This window comes from Jaculus jaculus, chromosome 13 (genome assembly GCF_020740685.1).
Source record: "Jaculus jaculus isolate mJacJac1 chromosome 13, mJacJac1.mat.Y.cur, whole genome shotgun sequence".
Lineage (NCBI taxonomy): Eukaryota > Metazoa > Chordata > Mammalia > Rodentia > Dipodidae > Jaculus > Jaculus jaculus.
In genome coordinates, this window is record NC_059114.1 from 66,811,197 (window position 1) to 66,835,096 (window position 23,900).

General features: G+C 41.0%; 1 protein-coding gene across 2 annotated transcripts in view; it reads right to left on the bottom strand.

Annotated features, from left to right (window-relative positions):
* The window catches only part of C7 (complement C7), a 91,497-nt gene that overhangs the window by 63,766 nt on the left and 3,831 nt on the right, over window positions 1-23,900 (bottom strand). For both annotated transcript variants that reach the window (XM_045132640.1, XM_045132639.1), the window contains exons 2-4: window positions 11,368-11,423; window positions 8,706-8,781; window positions 2,508-2,649 (exon numbers count right to left, since the gene is read on the bottom strand). In XM_045132640.1, coding sequence (XP_044988575.1) covers window positions 2,508-2,649; window positions 8,706-8,781; window positions 11,368-11,423 — 274 coding nt within the window. The remainder of the gene's footprint in view (window positions 1-2,507; window positions 2,650-8,705; window positions 8,782-11,367; window positions 11,424-23,900) is intronic.

The following is a 23,900-nucleotide window of genomic DNA, read 5'->3' on the forward strand; positions in this document are numbered from 1 at the left end:
TTACCAGTCAGGTAAATTGATGCCCTGCCCTTCAACTTTTGATCTTGTTTCTGTTATCATTAAGCATGATGCCAAACTTGTGCTATTCTCGGTGATTTAGATTTGCAGTCCTTGCAAGCATGAAAATTGAATCACAAGCTTGACACTGAGCACTTCCCCAGCATCTAGTCCATGCAAGACCCACATGCAGGTACTGAGGCACCAACGTGAATAAAAACGGTCTTTGCCTGACTCTTCATATGCTGCCCAACCTCCTAGGAATGATTATGAAGGCATGAATATGTCAGCAATATAACCTTTATAGCAGCCATATGCTCGGAGTGCTACAAAAATACTGGAGGATAGCAGATGATACAGCCCTTTCCTCCTCCCAACCATCATCCAAGCCTTTCTCCAAACAGTTTCCTAAGTAAGCCCTCTTAATCATTTGCATTTGTCATCTCTCGTGATCTAACACATCATTCTCTCAGTCTACAAATGTCTTTTCTACCCTTCTCCTACCTGCCCTTTAAGATTCAAGTTACATGACTTTCAGATGGCTTAGCGGTTAAGGTGCTAGAACCCACACAAGCCAGATGCACAAGGCGGCACATGTGCACAAAGTGGTGCACGTGTCTGCAGTTCAATTGCAGAGGCTGGAGGTCCTCATGTGACAAATCTCTCTCTCTCTCTCTCTCTCATAAATAAATAAGTTTAATTTAAAAAAAAAAAGAATCAATTCCTCTTAGAAAACCACCCCTATCCCACAGACAAAGAAGGATGCTCATTTTCTGGATATTCATAGGATGCTTTGGCACAAATGTTCTCAAGTGTAGCATGGTAGCCCACTATATTGTCACTCAAAGCAATGCAGCAAATATTTTGGGGAGTCTACCTGTGTACCAGGAGCTCCACATAAAAAGAAATTCAAATAAAGCCTATGTCATCAAGGAAGTTGGAGTCTATCAAGAGAAATCTTCACACCAACAAATAGTCTGGATACAGAGAGTACACGGTACAAGAAGGGATTTGTTAATCCTGTCAGCTAGCGAGGAGTTTAGGAAAGGCCTCTAAAAGCAGCTGTCGTCTGATTGGGATTTTTCAACCTAATGTAGGAGCTTGGAATGTGGGGGGGGGGGGTGTTTTTTTTTTTGTTTGTTTGTTTTTAAGGTGGGGGTCTCCCTCTAGCCCAGGCTGACCTTTAAGTCACTCTGCAATCCCAGGCTAGCCTCAAACTCAAAGCAATCCTCCAGCCTCTGCCTCATGAGTGTTACGATTAAAAGCGTGCACCATCATGTCTAGCAGCATGTGTTTTTTAAAAAAAAAAAAAAAAAAAAAAAACAGTTCTAACACAGATAATTTTTACAGACTATTCTGCCTGTAAAACTCTGATATTTTTGAGAGAAGAGTATTTCTATCACTATATTAGAATCATAGCAAGAGAGCTGCTGAAGCTATCTGAGTGTGCACATGCAGCATAAAAAATAAAGCAATTCTATTCAAAGCCAGAGCCGTGTCTATCACTCCTCACATAAGGGAGAATTGTCTTGCTCCTGTGTTAGCTGGTTAGTGCTGCTTTTCATGTAAGTATAATAAGTTGGGCAGGGACATTGTTTTTGACCAATTTGTGTGTAAAGCAAAATCCCTCTTCATCTTCAACAAAAATACACTGTTAAGAACTGTTTGGGGACTGGGAAGATGTCTCAGCTGTTAGAGGTTCACTTCTCAGTACCCAAGTAAAGCCAGTCGCACAAAGTGATACATGCATCTGGCCCCCTCCTCTCTCCCTCCCCCCCCAAATAAATAAATTATATAAAGAAGAACTGTTGGGTCCTGTTAATAGCTATAATCCTATTAAAAAGACAGCAGTCTCTCTTACATTTAAAAGAATTATATCTCAGCATGTGAGTAATATACCAATAAAAACATATTGCTGGGCTGGAGAGATGGCTCAAAGGTTAAAGCACTTGCTTGAAAAGGCTAACAACCTGGGTTCAATTACCCAGTACAACAGCACAAAGTAGCACATGCATCTGGAGTTTATTTGCAGTGGCTAGATGTTCTAGAGAGCCCATGCTCACTCTCTCTGTCTCTCTCCCTCTCTCTCTCTCTCTCTCTCTCTCTCTCTCTCTCTCTCTCTCTCTCTGTCTCTCCATCCCTCCCTCCCTCTATATCTCTCTGCTTGCAAATAAATAAAATATTATTTTTTAAAAAACATTGCTAATCCAGGTGTGGTGGCAAACACCTTTAATCCCAGCACTCGGGAGGCAGAGGTAGGAGGATTGTCATGAGTTTGAGGCCACCCTGAGACTCCATAGTGAATTCCAGGTCAGCCTGGACTACAGTGAGACCCTACCTCAAAAAAACCATATATATATATATATATATATATATATATACATGTTTCTAATATTTGGAGAAAAATCAATTTACAGGCCAATATAAATTCAACAAGTATATACTGAGCAAGTTAACAAACTGCATTTAAATTTATAATATGCATTCTGAGCCCATGGAAAACAAATTACCTGAAAAACACCTGAATCGTTCTCCACAGCCCTCTTCGGATGGACACCCTCGCGTAGGTTCACAGGACTGGGTTTCAAAAGCACTTCCAACACATGGCTGGCCTCCGTATTGCCCATAAACAGCCACTACCCGCCTGCGAGTCTACATACCAAACAAAGTCTGTTTTTATCTCACTCTAGTTTTCAGTTGTTTCTCTTTTTTCTTGTTTTTGTTTTGTTTTGTTTTTAGTAATAAAATCTAAGAAGTACAATTTTAAAACAACATCTAGGAATGTGTTCTGGTTTTTTACAGAAATAAAACCCATAAACTCAGTGAAGTTACAGGCCTTCTTATCTTTGAGTTTGGTGACAGATTACTACAGATAGAGAGATTCCAGCTATATATTTGCTTTCAGTGTTGAGTGGGGAAAACTTTTTAGTGAACCTTTGAACTAATAAAGTTTAATAGGACAGACACATTAAGCAAATATAATGCAATATAGAATGATGAATGTTTTGAACAAAGTTGCATTCCAAAAGTGAATTAGAAAAGGTGAAATGCATTTGGGTGAAAGGGAAATAAGGTTATTGGTAAGTGAATAGGGCCATTAACAAATATAGTGGTGATTGATCTGACCCTTAGGCCTCCTCAAAGACGGTGGGCAAGGAAAAAGAACTCAGAAAGAAGTGTACTGACATGGAGGCCAAGTCTGCACAAAACAGGAGAAGCCTGGCAATTCAAAAAGAAAACTACATTCACAATGGATTCGACTAGATGACCAAGAAGGGTATTCCTTGAGACACGTTATAAACATGCTTGTAGCTTCTCTTTTGAAATGACAGTGACCTTGGGATGACTCAGAAGGCACCATGATGCTGAGAAGAAGTGACAGAGGAGTGCTCAGCACTGCAATATCTCTATCATACCTTCCAAGGCTCAGGGTCCATTGCGGAAGAGGTGGCGGAAAGAATATAAGAGCCAAAGGAAGGGTAGGACTCCTTACAACGTGCTCTTCCAGACACAAAATGACCTGGATATCCATGACCTCATAGTACTTTTAGGCTTCTTCTTGTACTTACCCCTTCTCCACTAATACAAACCACTTTGGGTGAAGATCAGGAGGAAAGAGTTAGTATATAAACCAACTTTGAATGTCCTCATCCATCCTAAATTGGGAGAGAAGTGGGGAATTCCTCGAGACAAGCTGTCACACAGTGAAATCTGAACTCAGGAAGTTTGCATGCACCTCAGCCTCACTCTGGCAACTTTCATTGTGCTTAAGCAGAAGGGTTGTAAGTGAAGGGCAGAACCAGTAATGTTTCTTGATATGCTTTTAATTTCTCTTTTTTAAAAAAGTATTTTAGCTGGGCGTGGTGGTGCACGCCTTTAATCCCAGCACTCAGGAGGCAGAGGTAGGAGAATCACCACGAGTTCAAGGCCACCCTGAGATAACAGAGTTAATTCCAGGTCAGCCTGGACCACAGTGAGACCCTACATAAAAAAAAAAATTTAAAAAAAAAAAGGTATTTTACTAATTTGTACATGTGTATGGAGTGGGCACGTCAGGATTTCTTGCTGCTACAAACGAATGCCTGTCCAGCTTTATGTGGATGGCTAGGGAATCGAACCTGGGCTTTGAAAGAACTTTAAGCTCTGAGCCATCTCTCCAGCCCTTATTTTCTCTTTTTAACTTGTGGAGACTTATCAACTAGTACTTTGCTGAGGTTCTCAGCATATGTCATGTCATTTGCACAGGGGATGTTTTCCCTCTCTCTGTTCTCAGCCCGCCCCTGATGACTGCCCATTCTCCACAGACTCATTCTCACCTTTCATATTCTGATCCTGTGATTCCTTTTTTTCATTTTCACCTGTCTCTTTCTGAATACATTTGTTGATTTATTATCTGGGATGTATCCACTGCATGAAGGCCTTTACCAAAGAAAATAATTACTGATATAGAAAATACCCTTATTCTACTTAGAATTCATCTTGATTAAAAATTATGAGTTGTTTCTATGCATAATGCCTCTTTTACTTCTACCTTATTATTCATGTACTTTGTTGTAAATCAGCATTGTGACCTATGACATTTAGTACATACCAAATTCTTCACTTGTGTAATTTATCTGTAAAATAGAACTCGGGTTGGAGAGATTGCTTAGTGGTTAAGGCACTTGCCTGCAAAGCCAAAGGACCCAGGTTCAAATCCCGAGGACATGGGTAAGCCATATACACAAGGTGGCACATGTATCTGGAGTTCATTTGCAGTAGCTAGAGGCCCTCTTGCACCCATTCTCTCTCATTTCTCTTTCTCAAAATAAATAGATAAAAATAAAATAGAATTCGTGTAGATAATAAGTAAATACCTGATAAATAAAATTATAGCTAACGGGGTGGAAAGATTATAAGAGCCACAGGGTAGGAGAGGATCTCCTGAGGCATTTCCCACCCCATAAGAAAGACTGAGTGTCACAACTCACAACCCACAGCCCTATGGTGGATACCAGCAATCCCACTGTGGAGGGCTTCAGTGTAGGAGGGAAATGATGGCACCAACACATGAGATGTCCATACAAAGTTTCTACTTAACCAAAAAAAAAAAAAAAGAAAGAAAGAAAATGATAGCTAATATAGATGGAAAAGTTACCAAGAATAAGCAACTAGGTTGGGCTCAGTTCCAAACGTGACACTTAAACCACACCGTCCAAGGCTCAGGAAACCTCAGAGAAGAAGCAGAGAGAACGCAGGAGCAGGAGGGTGGGAAGTGGGGCTCCAGAGTGCTGTTTCTGGATGTGACGAGTCAGCTGCCCTCGTGGACTCACAGCAAATGGAGTTTCCTGCACATTACTAATCATGCCAACATCTCACCGTAGATGAGACCACATACCTCCCAGAGTAACTAATGGAAGTGATGACTGCTGAGATAGGGGAAGTCATGTCCTTTAGAGGTATGGCCACTGCCCAGTCTCCAGTAAACAACCTTCTACCCATGATTATGCCAGCAACCCTCATTTAACTCAAGGAGTCAAAATAAATAAATAGCAAGGCCTAGAAGTAGGATGAGGATACAATGGGGAGAAGGGGTTTAGTGGGAGGGGAAGAGAGAAGATAGAGGTAGTTGTGGGGTAGTGGGAGCAAATGTATTATACATAGACTGGAACGGTGGCACATGCCTTTAATCCCAGCACTTGGGAGACAGAGGTAGGAGGATCACCACCCTGAGACTACATAGCGAATTCCAGGTCAGCCTAGCAAGACCCTACCTTGAAAAACCAAAATAACTTACTGGCCTCTGCTGCTGAGTTTTTTTTCTTCTCACACAGAAGCCCAATCATCTGTAGCTAGGATCCACATATGAGGGAGAACATGCGGCACTTGGCTTTCTGGGCCTGGGTTACCAGTAAATTAAAAAGGAGATATAAAAGGAATAGAAAGGAAGGGAGGAGGGTACTTAATAGGTTGGCATTGTATATATGTAAGTAGAAGAATAGATTAGTGGGGTGAAAAGGCCCAAAGTGAGGTCAGGGGAAGAGATTGAGTAAAGGAAAGGTGGAGAGAGGGCTAACAAAATCTAAGAGGTTGCACATAAATCACATGGAACCCTCCAGTTTCAGACAATGGAACACTCAGGAGCCATAGATCATTGTTAGAAAGTTTTCCATGCCAGGGATGGGATACCTCCAGTGAGTTGTTGGCCAGGGAGGTCCCTGATGCCCCCAAAACATTATAGGCCATTGCCAAGGCCCTTCATTTCCCACCAGGAATAGATGGTAAGGCCCTATTGCTGAAGACTCCACATATTTGGGCTGCAAGGCCACTGAGAAATCCTGCTGGAACTGAGCTGATAACCTCCTCCATGTAGACCAGTGGACAGAAAGCTGGAAAAAGCCATTCTACATGCAGTTCAACGGGAGAAAGAGATACCACCAGTGAAGATACTCAACAGTGGACACTGCAAGCCTTATAATTGGCCAGCCAGGCCAAATGAGCCAACAGGTGCAATAGTGGCAGGTCTGTCGTGGTAGAAACCAACAGCCCTCCAACTGGACTGGAGGCCCACTCCATGGGGGGGAACACATCCCTGATACTGAAAACTTAAAACAGGGGTAGTTGAGCCCTAGGGGTGTAACATCTGCTGATGTCTGGAAAATGTATATACTATGCTTATCAAACTTCGCAGTAAGCACTTCTCTTAATATTTATACCCTTATGTTAATGCTACTCTCACTTTGGGTAGAGAATCTTCTCTTTTCAGGTGGCAGTGACCTTGGGATGACTCAGAAGGTATCATATTGCTGGAAAGAAGTGACTGGAGTACTGAGTAACATCTCGATCACTCCTTCCAGGGCTCAGGGTCTAATGCGGAAGTGGTGGCAGAAAGAATGTAAGAGCCAAAGGAAGGGTAGGACTCCTTACAACGTGCTCCCCCCAGACATAAAATGGCCTGGATATTCATGACCTCTTAGTGCCTGACTCTACCTACACAAGACCATCATAAGAGGAGAAAAGATCATGACATCAAAATAAAAGAGAGACTGATTGAGATGGGGAGGGGATATGATGGAGAATGGAAATTCAAAGGGGAAAGTGGGGGTGGGGAGGGAGGGTATTACCATGGGATATTTTTTTATAATCATGGAAAATGTTAATAAAAATTGAGCCGGGCGTGGTGGCGCACGCCTTTAATCCCAGCACTCAGGAGGCAGAGGTTGGAGGATTGCCATGAGTTCAAGGCCACCCTGAGATGACAGAGTTAATTCCAGGTCAGCCTGGACCAGAGGGAGACCCTACCTCGAAAAACCAAAATAAATAAATAAATAAATAAATAAATAAATAAATAAATAAATAAATAAAATAAAAATTGAGAATAAAAGAAAAACCAAAATAAGAAAAATGTATTATATTCATGTATGCAGTTGTCATTAAATAAATAAGTAATAAAAATGATGGTTCAGCCGGGCGTGGTGGCGCACGCCTTTAATCCCAGCACTTGGGAGGCAGAGGTAGGAGGATTGCCATGAGTTCAAGGCCACCCTGAGACTACAGAGTTAATTCCAGGTCAGCCTGGACCAGAGTGAGACCCTACCTCGAAAAACCAAAAAAAAAAAAAAAAAATGATGGTTCACACTTGTAATCCCAGCTCTAAAGAGAGAATGCCACAAGTTCAAGGCCAACCATAAAGTGACACTGTAGTTCAAAAAAAAAAAAGCAAGCACACAAAAAGACAAGGATAAGACTGGGAAATAGCTTGATGGTTAGAGTGCTTATCTAGTATGCTCAAGGCTCTAGAAATGACCATTAAAACTGCAAAGAAGAAAGGGGAAAAAAGCAATTATAATGATTCTTCTAAACAGAACTTTTATTTATCTTATGATTCTGTTAGTTTACACTTGATCTAGCTTAAAGACCAAGGGATGGTATTGCTGTTTTAATAGTGTAAGATGATTTTAATATATTCTACCCAAACTGAGCCGTTTAACATATTTTACCATTCAATATAAATTGTGCTAGAGAGATGGCTCAGCATTTAAAGGCTTTGCTTGCAAAGTCTAACAGACCAGGTTCAATTCCCCAGTGCCCATGTAAAGCCAGATGCACAAAGTAGTACATGTGTCTGGAGTTCGTTTATAGTAACAAGAGGCCCATTAATTCAATCTCCTCTCTCTCTCTCTCTCTCTCTCTCCCTTTCTCTTGCTCTCTCTCTTTCTCCTTGAAAATAATTAAATAAAAATTAATTAAAGTAAAAAAATAATTCTAAAATTTGTTTAATTCATAATTGACAAACTTGGACCCAGCACTCAGGAAGTAAAGGATCATGAATTTGAGTCCAGCCTGAGCCACATAAGGAGCCCCTGCTCCAGAGCAAAGAAAGAAAAAGTGAAAACAATTATATAATTGGAAAACAGGTAATTAGAATGGATATATTCACAACAGAACATGCTGCACCTGTTACAAGCTCATGCTTATGCTATAAAGTTAGGTTAAGATGTTTGCTTACATAGCTTATTTGCTCAAGTTCAATTCCCCAGCATCCACATAAAGCCAGACCTACAAAGTAGTTCATTTTTCTGGAGGTCATTCGCAGCAGCAAGTGGCCCTGGCCATATATTCATGTTCGCTCAGTGCCCCCCCCCTCCCTCAGGCAAATAAATATTTTTTTTTAAATTATAAATATAATGTGTATGCAATTTAAAAAAAAATAAACTATGGGAGCCTACCTGAGTCTTGGTACAGCCACTGCACTCTGACCAAGGGCCATAAGAGTCCCACCGGCAGTTGACTGGAGAGACATTGCTGTCATAAAACCAAATTGTCCATGAGAAATCAGGTGGTCATATAAGAACTGGGACACAAAGAATATACAAAGACAAGGCTAGAGATGTGGCTTAATGGTTAAATCACTTGCCTGTGAGGCCTAAGGATGCAGGTTCAATTCCCGAATACCCACATAAGCCAGATACACAAGGTGACAGATGCATCTGGAGTTCTTTTGCAGTGGCTAAAGGCTCTGGCATACCCATTTTCTCTCTCTATCTACTTAACTCTCTCTCAAATAAGTAAAAATAACTAAATAAAATATTTAGAAAAAAAAAAAGAATAGTCAGGCATAGTGGCATACACCTTTAATCCTAGCATGTGGGAGGCAGAGGTAGGAGGATCACCATGAGTTCAAGCCCACCCTGAGAATACAGAGTGAATTCCAGGACAATCTGGGCTAGAGTGAGACCCTATCTCAAAAAAAAAAAAAAAGAATAGACAAAGGTAGTCAAAAGGTGCTTCCGTGGTACACATCTGTAATCTCAGCACTTAGGGGATGGAGGCAGGAGGATCAGGAGTTCAAGGTCAAATTCAACTACATAGTAAGCTCACAGTGAGTCTGGGCTTCCTGAGACCCTGTCTCAAATTTAAAAAAAAATAAAAAAGAAAGAGAGAAATGCTTCAAGAAAAAAGGAATTGGGGGCTGAAGAGATTGCTCAGTGGTTAAGGAACTTACTTGAAAGCCTGATGGCCTGGGTTCAGTTCCCCAGTAACCACATAAAGCCAGATGTACAAAGTGGCACATGCATCTAGAGTTCATTTGTAGCAGCTGGAGGCCCTGGCACACTCATTCTCTCTCTGACTCTTTCCCTCTGCTCTATCTGCACCTTGGTCATTTGGCTTTGCAAGCAAACGCCTCAATCACTAAATCATCCCTCTATCCCTTAAATGTCTTTGATGTACAAAGTAGTGTCATTTCACCTAGTTGTTCACATAATACACACTATAGATTTGATACAGAGAAAGAGACAAACAAACACAATACAATTTATCTAATTTGATATAATTCATAACAGATGTTGCAATAGAATGTGTTATGAAAATATAGAGGGTAAGTGAGAACCTACAGGAGGAAGGTATCATATCTGTGAAGAAATTGAGTGACAAGCTGAGGCATAATCCAGACACATGACAGACAAGTGGCTCTAAGACCCTACAAGGAGTAGAAATTATAAACACAAGCAGAGGCCAAATGGACAGCATTTTATATTTAAATATCCATGATGTTCACAAAGGCTACATCGCAAGTACATAGTCAGGTGGGGCAAAATGAGTGCAAATAATTGTACTCATATGAGGTGCGTGTGGAAAGTAGAATTGCCTCCCACATGATGTTCACAATTAAGTGTGAAGGAGGATCCCTGGGCTAGCCTGAAAGGGATCATGATCACTAGCTAGAGGACACTTCCGAGAAGATCCTAAGCTCCTGATGTGAGGACTCTCATCACATTCTTAGGCTGGAAGGCATCCTGGATCAAGATGACTGTTGCATCCTAAAACTGTCAATGACAAAGTTAGGAATCCCACTCTGGAGTGTGCATATGCCTCATGTGCTTTGCAATTTTTCTTTTTTTTTTAATTTTTTATTTATTTGGGAGAAAGAGAGAAAGATGATGATAGAGAAAGAAAGAAAAGGGCCAATAGAAAGAGAGAGAGAGAGAGAATGGGCACACCAGGACCTTCAGCTGCTGTACATGAACTCCAGACACATGAGCCACCTTGTGCATATGGTTTACATGGGTACTTGGAAATTGAACCTGGGTCCTTTGGTTTCACAGGTAAACACTTTAACCACTAAGCCATCTCTCCAGCCCTTTTTTCTTTAAATCTTTTTTTTTTTTTTTTTTTTTTTTTTTTTTTTTGCTTTACAACTTTTCTATATGGCGTCAGTGACCCAAATGTCTGGGTATTTTTAACCCCTAAACAATCTAAGCTTACTTTTACTTGCCTACATTGTAACCCAGGAAAAAGCAGAAGCCCACCCCAAACATGAAGCTTCCCTCCGCTGTCACCTTCATCACCTGTGCAGAAACCTTACAGCACTCACATTGCAAGGAACAGTCTCAGGAGCTGAGCCGCCCCACAGGAACTTCAGGCCATCGCACTGTTCCTTGGGTCCCCAGGTCCTAAGCATAGCTACTGACACCTATTCAAGTGACCTGACCTGTCCTCGTCAGTCCAACAGAAGGAACAAAACAAGGTCACGACTCAATGATGCTGGCTTTCACCCAGATCTCAAAAGCCAAAGTCAGAACTCTCAATCTTTAAAGGCCAGAGAGTATTTTGCAAGGATTATATCTAAAAGTTAAACACTGATGCAGGCATGCTGTTCCTCGCTGAACTACAGGTAAGACCACAGCACTGTGACAAAACCTTGAGGTAGTTTGAGCTTTCATATTTCTTTCTTACGAGGAAAAGAATAATAAACATTTTATTATGATTTTTCTAAAAATAGAGACAAAACATAAACACTCAAGCTACAAAATAAAAATGAGAGCATTCGAAAGAATTTGCTAATTTCTTACAGGTTTTAAATTTCCACACAAATCTGAAAATTCTTACCTTGCAAAAACTTGAAACTCTCTTATAAATCCTACCAAAAGGAATAAGCTTGTTGCCTGCAAAGCAAAAATAAAATAATAATAATTTAGCTTTCTTTTCCTTAATGAATTGAAAACCAATACAGGTCTAGATTTGTCAGTTCAGAGTAAAAAGAGTGGAAAACCCCATGTAGAAGGATAAATTACTCTGCTTTTTTCTTAAGATTGTGTTTTAAATAGAAGCTTGGAAGTTCTTTTTAAAATAAATGAATAGCTGGGTGTGGTGGCACACGCCTTTAATCCCAGCACTCGAGAGGCAGAGGTAGGAGGATTGCCATGAGTTCAAGGCCACCTTGAGACGACAGAGTTAATTCCAGGTCAGCCTGGACCAGAGTGAGACCCTACCTCAAAAAACCAAAAAATAAAAAATAATAAAATAAATGAATAAAAGACAGGCCAGAGTCATGGCTTAGTGGTTAAGGCGTTTGCCTGCAAAGCCAAAGGACTTTGGTTCAAGTCCCCAGGACCCACATAAGCCAGATGCACAAAGTGGCACATGCATCTGGAGTTCATTTACAGTGGCTGGAGGCCCTATCGTGCCCATTCTCTCATTCTTTCTCTCTCCTTCTCTCTCTCTTTCTTTCTCTCTCCCCCCCCCCTTTCTTTCTCACTCTCCCAAATAAATAAATAAAAATTTTAAATAAAATAAATTAAATAAAAAAGCTACAGCCAGGAGTGGCACATGTCTTTAATACCAGCACCCAGGAGCCATAGTAGGAGGATCACTTCAAGGCCAGCCTGGGATTTCAAGTGGTGAGACCCTATCTCAAAAAAGGTGGGGCTGGAGAGATGGCTTACTGGTTAAGGTACTTGCCTATGAAGCCTAAGGACACACGTTTGATTCTCCAGTACCCATGTAAGCCATATGCCCAAGGTAGTGAATGCATCTGGTGTTTGTTGGCAGTGGCTAAGGCCCTGGTGTACTTCTTTCTCCCCTGCCCCTCTTTCTCTGTCTCTATTTCCCTTCCTCCCTCCCTCAACTAAATAAAAAATAAGAAATAAAAAAATAAGAGAACTACCATATTATTTAGCAATCCTATTACCAACTATATGTCTCAAGGAAATGAAATCAGTATGCTAAAAATGTGCCTGCACTCCCGTTTTATTGCAATATTAGTTATGATAGCTAAGGTAGGAAACAGCTAAAGTGTCCATAATTGGATAGAAGAATTAATAAAATGTAAGAAGAGGAGATTACAAGTGTAGCTTAATGGTACTTGCCTATTTTTCATGAGCGCCTAGAGAGAGAGAATGGGGAGGGAGGAAAGAGGGAGTGGAGGAAATGCATACACAATGGAATACTACTGAACCTTAAAAAAGAAAAGCCTGCCCTTTGCAACAACACAGATAAACTTAGAAAGTAGTATGTTAAATGAAATAATCCAAGCACAAAGACAGATACCACAGGCTACCTCACTTATAAATGGAATCTAAAATTGGTAAACAGAAAGATCACCATGAGTTCAAGGCCAGCCTGAGACTACATAGTGAATCCAAGACAGCCTGGGCCAGAGTGAGACTCTACCTTGAAAAAGGAAGAGAAAAAAAAAAGACATGAATTTGCAGTTAGGTTGTGGTGTGGTTTGAATGTGAAATGCCCCCCAGAGGCTCCCGGCTTTCAACACTTGGCCTGGCACTGTTTGGGAAGGCTAAGAGGGTAGAGCCTTGTTGGAAGAAGAGGGTAGTGGGGATGGGCCTTAAGGTTTTATAGGCGCATCCCGCTTTCTATTCTCTTTTCTGCTTTCTGGTTGTAGTTGTCATATGTGTCAAGCTCCCCCTGCCATGATAGAATGCACAGCCTCAGAACAATAACCCAGAACTGAAATAGTTTCTGGCCAGGCATTTATTTATAGACAGCAAGAGGTGGGATCGCTGTAGGTTCAAAGCTACACTGAGATTACATAGTAAATTCCAGGTCAGCCTGAGCCAGAGTAAGACCCTACCTCAAAAACCACACACACGACTTCAGGTTAAGATGGCGGCGTAGGTACCACGCCAAAGCAGCCTAGGGGGGAAAAAGACCAAAAAAAACTCAGCAAAATACACACTTTTACTAAAAAGTGAGGTGTATAGGAAATTGAGGCGGCAGCGGAGAAGTGGAAGAGTTATAGAGCAGCCAGAGCCCGCACAATCGGGAACAGCGGCTCCGGGACAGCTCGGCCACCCGCTGCAGCCGCGGAGCGGCAGAAAACCGCCGGACTCTCGGCTCGAGCCGCAGGACAAGCCAGGTGTGGGATTTTCCCCTCACACCGCGCTCTCCACAACTCGGGAAACGTGAGGGGAGAGCGGCAGCGAGCAACGGAGGGAGGAGCAGACCGCGAGGTAAAAGCACACGTGGAGAAGCGATACAACCAGAGCAGCCGCGGCTCCCTCCCCTCCCCCGCCGCCTGAACCCAGCTCCAGCGAACACAGCAGCGGCCCGGGACCGGCCACGCCAACTTGGGCTGATGGCGGGACCCAAGCAGGAGCAGAATTCGGCAGCAACTTCAGCGGCTCCAGCACCGGTACCAGTGGCCCCAGCAGCAGCGGACCCAGGAGCGGCAGCGGTGGCAGATCCCGCAGCAGCGGCTTCAGGGGGAGCAGCGGCGGTGGACACGGCAACGGCAGCTTCAGCAGCGGTGGTGGCTCCGGGGGTGGCAGCTACAACAGCAGCAGAGGCGGCAGCAGCGGCTCAGTTTGCCCCGCAGGAAAAGCCAGTGCCCAGCTCCAGAAATCAGAACAGCAGCCCGACGACCCAGGCAGCAACTTGACTGAGACCAAAATCATCCAAGGTAACTGGGATTGCACCAGGGAAGGGTCTCACTTGGTCACAAGCTGACATGGATACCTCAACAGACCAGAAATCTAAACCTCTTTGTTGATAGAGGATCTGGTCATTATAATAACTACTCTTGCATACATACGCGGGGCTGTTTTTGATGGAATGTGTACAGTGTTTAGTTAAATTTTAGAATCTACCAGTATTTTATTCCACACAGCCTGCTTGAATACTCCTATAGCAGGGAAACTCAACCCCTAAGAACATCTTTGTAGATACTCTGAGAGTCTTAAGAGCCACACCTAATACCTTAAGGTCCTACCCTGAAAATATATTACATCAAATCAATTGATACAGCTAAGAATACACAGCTAGCTAGAAAATCCAAGCATTAACTTAATCCAAGATGCAAAAATATATACATTATAACACAAGAAACACTAAAAAGCAAGACGATATAAATCCACCTAAAAGTATTAATGCATCAGAAATGTCCTCCAGTGAGAAAGAGTTAGAGGAAATGCCTGAGAAAGAGTTCAAAAGAATAATTATAAATATGTTCAAAGAGGTCAAAGAACACATGAAAACAATCAAAGAAGAAATCAAAGAGGAAATCAAAGAGGAAATCAAAGGGATCAAAGAAGAGGCAGGACACCAATTTCATGAAATAAAGAAGGCAATACAAGACATAAATAAGGAAATAGAAATAATAAAGAAAAACCAGTCAGAATTACTAGCAATGAAGAACACAGTTAATGAAATAAAAAACTCTGTAGAAAATCTCACCAGTAGGATGGATGAGGGAGAGGACAGAATATCTAAGCTAGAAGATCAGGTGGCAGACCTAATGCAGTCCAACAAAGAGAAAGACAAACTTATAGAAAAGTATGAGTGGGAATTTCAAGATATTCGGGACACTATGAAAAGATCCAATATAAGAATTCAGGGCATAGTAGAAGGAGAAGAACTCCACTCCAGAGGCATAGTAGGCATCTTCAACAAAATCATAGAGGAAAATTTTCCCCAAATTGGGAAAGAGGTGCCAATACAGATACAGGAAGCCTTTAGAACCCCAGCCAGACAAAACCCAGAAAGAAACTCTCCTCGCCACATTATACTCAAACTTCCAAACACACAAACCAAAGAAAAAATATTGAAAGCAGTTAGAGAGAAAAATCAAGTTACCTACAAAAGCAAGCCCATCAGGATTACAGCAGATTATTCAACACAAACTTTTAAAGCCAGAAGGGCTTGGAGTGATATATTCCAAGTTCTGAAAGATAACAACTGTCAACCAAGGTTACTTTATCCTGCAAAGTTATCCATCCAAATAGATGGAGAAATAAAGACATTCCATGACAAAAGCAGGTTAAAGGAGTATCTGAAGACAAAACCAGCTCTACAGAAAATACTTGATAGAATCCTCCATGCTGAACAAAAGGAAAAGCACACATATAAGGAACCTAGAAAAAACCAGCCATACTCAAATACCAGTTAACAGAAGAGAGCACAGGTAGAACAAGTAACACACACACACAGACAAATGGCAAACATAAATACACACCTTTCAATAATATCTCTTAATATCAACGGTCTCAATGCCCCAACGAAAAGACATAGATTTGCAGACTGGGTTAAAAAGCAGGATCCTACAATTTGTTGTCTCCAAGAAACTCACCTTTCTACAAAGGATAGACATTATCTTAGGGTGAAAGGTTGGAAGACGGTGTTTCAAGCAAATGGGCCTAGAAAACAAGCAGGGGTTGCTATCCTAATATCAGACAGGGTGGACTTTAGTCCGAAGTTAGTCAAAAAAGATAAGGAAGGTCACTTTATATTTATTAAGGGCACACTACAACAGGAGGACATTACAATCCTAAACATATATGCACCTAACATGGGGGCTCCCAAATTCGTCAAACAAACACTATTAGAACTAAGGTCACAGATAACACCAAACACAGTGGTGGTGGGTGACTTTAACACCCCACTCTCATCAATTGACAGGTCATCCAGGGAAAGAATAAACAGAGAGGCATCTGGACTAAATGAGGTCATAGAAGGGATGGACCTAACAGATATATACAGGACATTTCATCCAAAGGCTGCAGAATATACATTCTTTTCAGCAGCACATGGAACATTCTCTAAAATAGACCATATATTAGGACACAAAGCAAATCGTAACAAATTCAGGAAAATTGAAATAATTCCTTGCATTCTATCTGACCACAATGGAATTAAACTACAAATCAGTAGCAAGAAAGGCTATAGAGCATACACAAAATCATGGAAACTAAACAATACACTACTAAATGATGAGTGGGTCAATGAAGAAATCAAAAAGGAAATCAAAAAATTTATAGAGTCAAATGATAATGAGAACACAACATACCAAAATCTCTGGGACACAATGAAGGCAGTTCTAAGAGGTAAATTTATAGCCTTAAGTGCCTATATTAAGAAATTAGAAAGGTCTCAAGTAAACGACCTAATGCTTCGCCTTAAAGCCTTGGAAAAAGAAGAACAAGGCAAACCAAAAAGTAGTAGACGGGAAGAAATAATAAAGATTAGGGCAGAAATTAATGAAATAGAAACAAAAAGAACAATCCAAAGAATTAATGAAACAAAGAGTTGGTTCTTTGAAAGGATAAACAAGATTGATAAACCCTTAGCAAATCTGACCAAAAGAAAGAGAGAAGAGACACAAATTAATAAAATCAGAGATGAACAAGGTAACATCACAACAGATTCCAGAGAAATTCAAAAAATTATAGGGACATACTATAAAAGCATATACTCCACAAAGTATGAAAATCTGAAAGAAATGGATGATTTCCTTGATCTATATGACCTACCTAAATTAAATCAAAATGAGATTAATCACTTAAATAGACCTATAACAAACATGGAGATCCGAGCAGTTATCAATAATCTCCCAACTAAAAAAAGCCCAGGCCCGGATGGATTCACTGCTGAATTTTACCAGACTTTTAAGGAAGAGCTAACACCATTGCTTCTTAAGCTTTTCCAGGAAATATAAAAAGAAGGAATCATACCAAACTCCTTCTATGAGGCCAGCATCACCCTGATACCAAAACCAGGCAAAGATAGAACAAAAAAAGAAAATTACAGACCAATCTCCCTCATGAACATAGATGCAAAAATTCTCAACAAAATATTGGCAAACAGAATACAAGAGTATATCAAAAAGATCATTCACCCTGACCAAGTAGGCTTTATCCCAGAGATGCAGGGATGGTTCAACATACGCAAATCTATAAATGTAATACATTACATAAATGGGTTGAAGGACAAAAATCACATGATCATCTCATTAGATGCAGAGAAAGCATTTGACAAAATTCAACATCCCTTCATGATAAAAGTCCTACAGAGACTGGGAATAGAAGGAACATATCTCAATATAATAAAGGCTATTTATGACAAGCCTACAGCCAACATATTACTAAATGGGGAAAAACTGGAAGCTTTTCCACTAAAATCAGGAACAAGACAAGGGTGTCCACTGTCTCCACTTCTATTTAATATAGTTTTGGAAGTCTTAGCCATAGCAATAAGGCAAGAGACACACATAAAAGGGATACAAATTGGAAAGGAAGAAATCAAGTTATCATTATTTGCAGATGACATGATTCTATACATAAAGTACCCTAAAGACTCTACTAGCAAGCTGTTAGAGCTGATCAAAACCTACAGCAATGTAGCAGGATACAAAATAAATACACAGAAATCAGTAGCCTTCGTATATGCTAACAACAAACACACAGAGGATGAAATCAGAGAATCACTCCCATTCACAATTGCATCAAAAAAAAATAAAATACCTTGGAATAAACCTAACTAAGGAAGTAAAGAATCTATACAATGAGAACTTTAAGACACTCAAGCGAGAAATTGCAGAAGACACTAGAAAGTGGAGAAACATCCCTTGTTCCTGGCTTGGAAGAATCAATATCGTGAAAATGGCAATCTTACCTAAAGCAATCTACACATTTAATGCAATCCCTATCAAAATTCCAAAGGCTTTCTTCATGGAAATAGAAAAAACAATCCAAAAATTCATTTGGAATCATAAAAAACCTCGAATATCTAAAATAATACTGAGCAACAAAAAGGAGGCTGGTGGTATCACCATACCTGATTTTAACCTATACTACAGAGCCATAGTAACAAAAACAGCATGGTACTGGCACAAAAACAGACATGTAGATCAGTGGAACAGAATAGAGGACCCAGATGTAAGCCCAAGTAGCTATAGCCACCTGATATTCGATAAAAATGCCAAAAATACTCATTGGAGAAGAGACAGCCTCTTCAGCAAATGGTGTTTTGAAAACTGGATAAATATCTGCAGAAGGATGAAAATAGATTCTTCTCTCTCGCCATGCACAAGAATTAAGTCCAAATGGATTAAAGACCTTAACATCAGACCGGAAACTTTGAAACTGCTAGAGGAAAAAGTAGGGGAAACCCTTCAACATATTGGTCTTGGCAAAGACTTTCTGAATACAACCCCAATTGCTCAGGCAATAAAACCACAGATTAACCACTGGGACCTAATGAAATTACAAAGATTTTGCACCGCAAAGGACACAGTGAAAAAAGCAAAGAGGCAACCTACAGAATGGGAAAAAAAAATCTTTGCCAGCTATATATCTGATAGAGGATTAATATCTAGGATATACAAAGAACTCAAAAAGTTAACTAATAAGGAATCAAACAAGCCAATCAAAAAATGGGCTAAGGAGCTAAATAGAGAGTTCTCAAAGGAAGAAATACGAATGGCATATAAGCACCTAAAAAAATGTTCTACGTCACTAGTCATCAGGGAAATGCAGATTAAAACTACATTGAGATTCCATCTCACTCCTGTCAGATTGGCCACCATCATGAAAACAAATGATCATAAATGTTGGCGGGGATGTGGAAAAAAAGGAACCCTTCTGCACTGCTGGTGGGAATGCAATCTGGTCCAGCCATTGTGGAAAACAGTGTGGAGGTTCCTAAAGCAGCTAGAGATTGATCTACCATATGACCCAGCTATAGCACTCCTAGGCATATATCCAAAGGACTCATCTCATTTCCTTAGAAGTACATGCTCAACCATGTTTATTGCTGCTCAATTTATAATAGCTGGGAAATGGAACCAACCTAGATGTCCCTCAACAGATGAGTGGATAATGAAGATGTGGTACATTTATACAATGGAGTTCTACTCAGCGGTAAAGAAAAATGAAGTTATGAAATTTGCAGAAAAATGGATGGACCTGGAAAGTATTATACTAAGTCAGGTAACCCAGGCCCAGAAAGCCAAGCGCCACATGTTCTCCCTCATATGGGGATCCTAGCTACAGATGACTGGGCTTCTGTGTGAGAATGAAAATACTTAGTAGCAGAGGCCAGTAAGTTGAAAAGGAGACATAAAGGGTGGAGAAAGGAAGGGAGGAGGATACTTAATAGGTTGATATTGTATATATGTAATTACAATGATTGTAATGGGGAGGTAATATGATTGAGAATGGAATTTCAAACGGGAAAGTGTGGGGGTGGGGAGGGAGGGAATTACCATGGGATATATTTTATAATCATGGAAAATGTTAATAAAAATTTAAAAAAAAAAAAAAAAACCACACACACACAAACACACACACACACACACACACACACGAAGCTTCTCTATTCATAGACAACAGAAAGTAACTAATTCAGATGGAAATAAGTTCAAAGCCAGGCATGATGGTGCACACCTTTAATCCCAGCACTCGGGAGGCAGAGGTAGGAGGATCGCCTTGAGTTTGAGGCCACCCTGAGACTCCATAGTGAATTCCAGGTCAGCCTGGACTAGAGTGAGACCTTACCTTGAAAAACAAAAATAATAATAATAATAACAATTTCAAGATTTCTATTGTACAACATGGTGGCTATAGTTAATAAACTCTATGTTGTGTCTTGAAAATGCTAAGAATAGATTTTAAGTGTTCTCACCACAAATGTAAGTCTATGAGACAATAGATATGTCATTAGCTCAATTGAGCCTTTCCACAAAGTGTACTGCCATGGTTTAAATCAGATGTTCCCTACAAAGTCATGTATTTTAAAAGCTTGATCCCAAGCTAATGGCAATTCGGGAGGTGAAGCTTTCTGGAGGAGGTGTGTTGTCGGGGGCAGGCTTATAGGAGTTATAGGCAGCTCCCTCTTGCCAGAATTCATCTCACTCTGCTGCTGCTGTTTTCTGCCTGCTGTGGTAGAGGTGATGTCCAGCCTCTGCTTGTGCCATGCTTTCCCCTGCTAGCATGAAGCTTCACCTGGAGACTGTAAGCCAAAATAACCCTTTCCTCCAACCAGCTGCTTTGGGTGGGTGCTTTGCCCAGCAATGAGAAGGTAACTCCTACAGGTACATATTTTAAAATATAATATAGGGCTGTAGAGATGGCTTAGCGGTTAAGGCACTTGCCTGCAAAACCTAAAGACCCAGGTTTGGTTCTCTAGGTCCCACATAAGCCAGATGCACAAGGTGGAGCATGTATCTGGAGTTCGTTTGCAGTCAATAGATAGAGGCCCTGATGTACCTGTTCCCTCCCTTTCTCTCTCTCTCTCTCTCTCTCTCTTTCTTTCTCAAATAAAAATAAATTTAAAAAAACATAATGTGCATAAATATATACCACCCTTACTTGTTAATTTACAAAATAATTTTTTAAGTAAGATAAAAATCGATACCATTCTATGAACTACATCTCCCATTGTTTATTTCCAAAAATACTACTGGGGTTTAGGATTTGCCATAGACAAATTGAAAAGTTTTGATGGAGTTGAATGGCCTCAAGCATTGTATTAGGGTCCCAAAATCTTAATTCCTTTCTCCACATCCCTCTCCCTAACTTCAGCACCATGGAAACACCAACAGAGAGGAAGTTAGGAAGATGCACTGGGGCTGCTGTGTGAGAAATTAAAAGAAAACGGGCTCTATGTCACGGCACACACCTCTAATCCCAGGTCTTGGGAGGCAGAGGTAAGAGGATCGCCATGAGTTTGAGGACAGCCTGAGACTACATAGTGAATTACAGGTCAATTTGGGCTAGATTAGGACTCTACCTCAAACCACCCCCTGCCAAAAAAAAAAAAAAAAAAGAAAAAGAAAAAGAAAAGAAAAGCCATAGGCTAGGCCCAGGAACTCTCATCTTATTCCTCAGTTCTGTAGGCAGTGCCCTCCATGTTAAAAACACCCCAAGACCTTTTATAATCATCTTTATTGATACCACAAGCCAGGTTACAAAAATGAATGTAGATTTCATTTGAAAACTCAAATATGTATTAAAACTAATCTGGAAAGAAGTAATAACAATAGATAATAGTTTATTTCTGGTTATAAAATTATATTGTGTTATTTTTACATTTCTATAAGTTCTGATTGTACTGACAATTAAAAGCGAGGGAAGTGAAAGTGGGGGTCATAAATATAATTCAAGGGCCGGGTGTGGTGGCGCATGCCTTTAATCCCAGCACTCAGGAGGCAGAGGTAGGAGGATCACCGTGAGTTCGAGGCTACCCTGAGACTCCATAGTGAATTCTAGGTCAGCCTGGGCTAGAATGAGACCCTACCTTGAAAAACAAATAAATAAATATAATTCAAATCTTTACCAATGACCTCCTAGGTATATCAAAAGCATGAGTTTGGGACTACAGAGATTTCTTAGCAGTTAGGGCACTTGCCTGTGAAGCCTAAGCACCCAGGTTTGATTCCCCAGGACCCACATAAGCCAGACGCACAAGGTGTCACATGCATCTGGAGTTTGTTCACAGTGGCTAGAGGCCCTGGTGCACCCATTCTTTCACTCTCTGCCTCTCTCCCTCTCTCTCCTCTCTCTCTCAAATAATAAATAAATAAAATATTTTTTAAATATTCAGTCTGTAACTTGGTATAAAAAAAAGCTACACCCCACATTTCTAGGAGCCAGGATTCTTCGCCTTCCGTCTTACCTCCAGGCTTTTTCCTCCATATACCTGTGGAACATCTTCCCAACAGTTACTTTTCCATGCCCTTCCACTTGCCTTCCAAATAACCCACAGTCTGACGAACCAACATCTGGCTCTTACATTCCTAAACATCTTTAAGTCCTTTGTCCTGCAGGACATGTCCAGAAGGGGGGTGTCAGTCAGTTTCACAGTGCTGAGATGAACCTCCAAACCAGGCACAAGTTTATGGGAGAAATGGGATTTATTGAAGCGTATTGGTCCATGGGAAGTTCCCTAATGGTGGAAGAGGCTGACTCCCTTTCACAAGTCCACACAGAGAGAGTCAACCACCCCCTGCCCAGCCAAAGGAAGCCCACTTGGGGAACCCCAGGCAGAGCTCCAGCACTCTGCAGATTGTTAGTCTAGAATTCCAGACCGGTCCCCACACCTCAGGGCTAAACCCTAGGATCCACCCATGGTGACACCAAGTTACAAGCTTGAACAAAACTGAATCTGTTGGGGGACATCCATTCAAACTACCACTGCTGGACACGCCCACATCCAAGAGTTGTGTGCAACTTGGAGAAAGGGAGACAGGGATGGGACAGGCTATGAGTAATTTTTTCTGACTTTTCTTTTTTTCCCCTTGTTGGGCATTGTACCTAGGGCCTTATACATGATAGGTAGGTACTCTACCACTGACCTACATTTCCCGCTGTTTTTATTTAGGGCTTTTTGTTTGTTTGGTTGGTTGGTTGGCTGGTTGGTTGCTTTTGTTTGGTTGAAGTCAAAGTCTTACTAAGTTGCCCAGGCTGGCCTTGAACTTGTGACCCTTCCCTATTGCCTCAGCCTCTCAGTGTCACCAGGCCTGGATCTTTTCTGACTTTTCAACAAACACATGAAGTATATATTTTTATAGGATTTCTTGTAATTGTAACCTGTGTAGACTTTTTTTCTTTTTGGAGAATCTGCCTTTCTTCTATCATAATGTCTTCTTACCTATCCATGGGAAATTATATGTCATAGACTTATTCATCACCTTTGAGAATTAACAAATAGTTATATTTTTAGAAAATAAAGATTAAGCCAGGCCAGGTGTGGTGGCACATGCCTTTAATCCCAGCACTTGAGAGTCAGAAGCAGAAGGATTGCTGTGAGTTCAAGACCACCCTGAGCCTTGGTAGTGAATTCCAGATCAGCCTGGGCTAGAGCAAACCCTACCTCAAAAAAAAAAAAAAAAAAAAAAAAAGAGCTGGGTGTGGTGGCACACGCTTTTAATCACAGCACTCAGGAAGCAGAGATAGGAAGATCACCATGAGTTCAAGGCCACCCTGAGACTGCACAGTGAATTCCAGGTCAGCCTGAGCTAGATTTAGACCCTACCTCAAAAAAAAAAAAAGACTGTAGAAATAGCTTAGCAGTTAGGCACTTGCCTGTGAAGGCTAAGGACCCCAGTTTGAGGCCCTATTCTCCAGGACCCACATAAGCCAGATGCACAAGGGGGCACATGCATCTGTAGTTCATTTGCAGTGGCTGGAGGTCTTGGCACACCCATTCTGTCTCTCTCTCTCTAACTGCCTCTTTCTTTTTCTGTCTGTTGCTCTCAAATAAATAAATAAAAATAAACAAAAGAATATTTTAAAAAGATGAAGCTGGGTGTGGCGATGCACACTTTTAATCCCAACACTCAGGAGGCTTGCTGTGAGTCCAAGGCCATCCTGAGATTACATAGTGAATTCCTGATTAGCCTGGGCTACAGT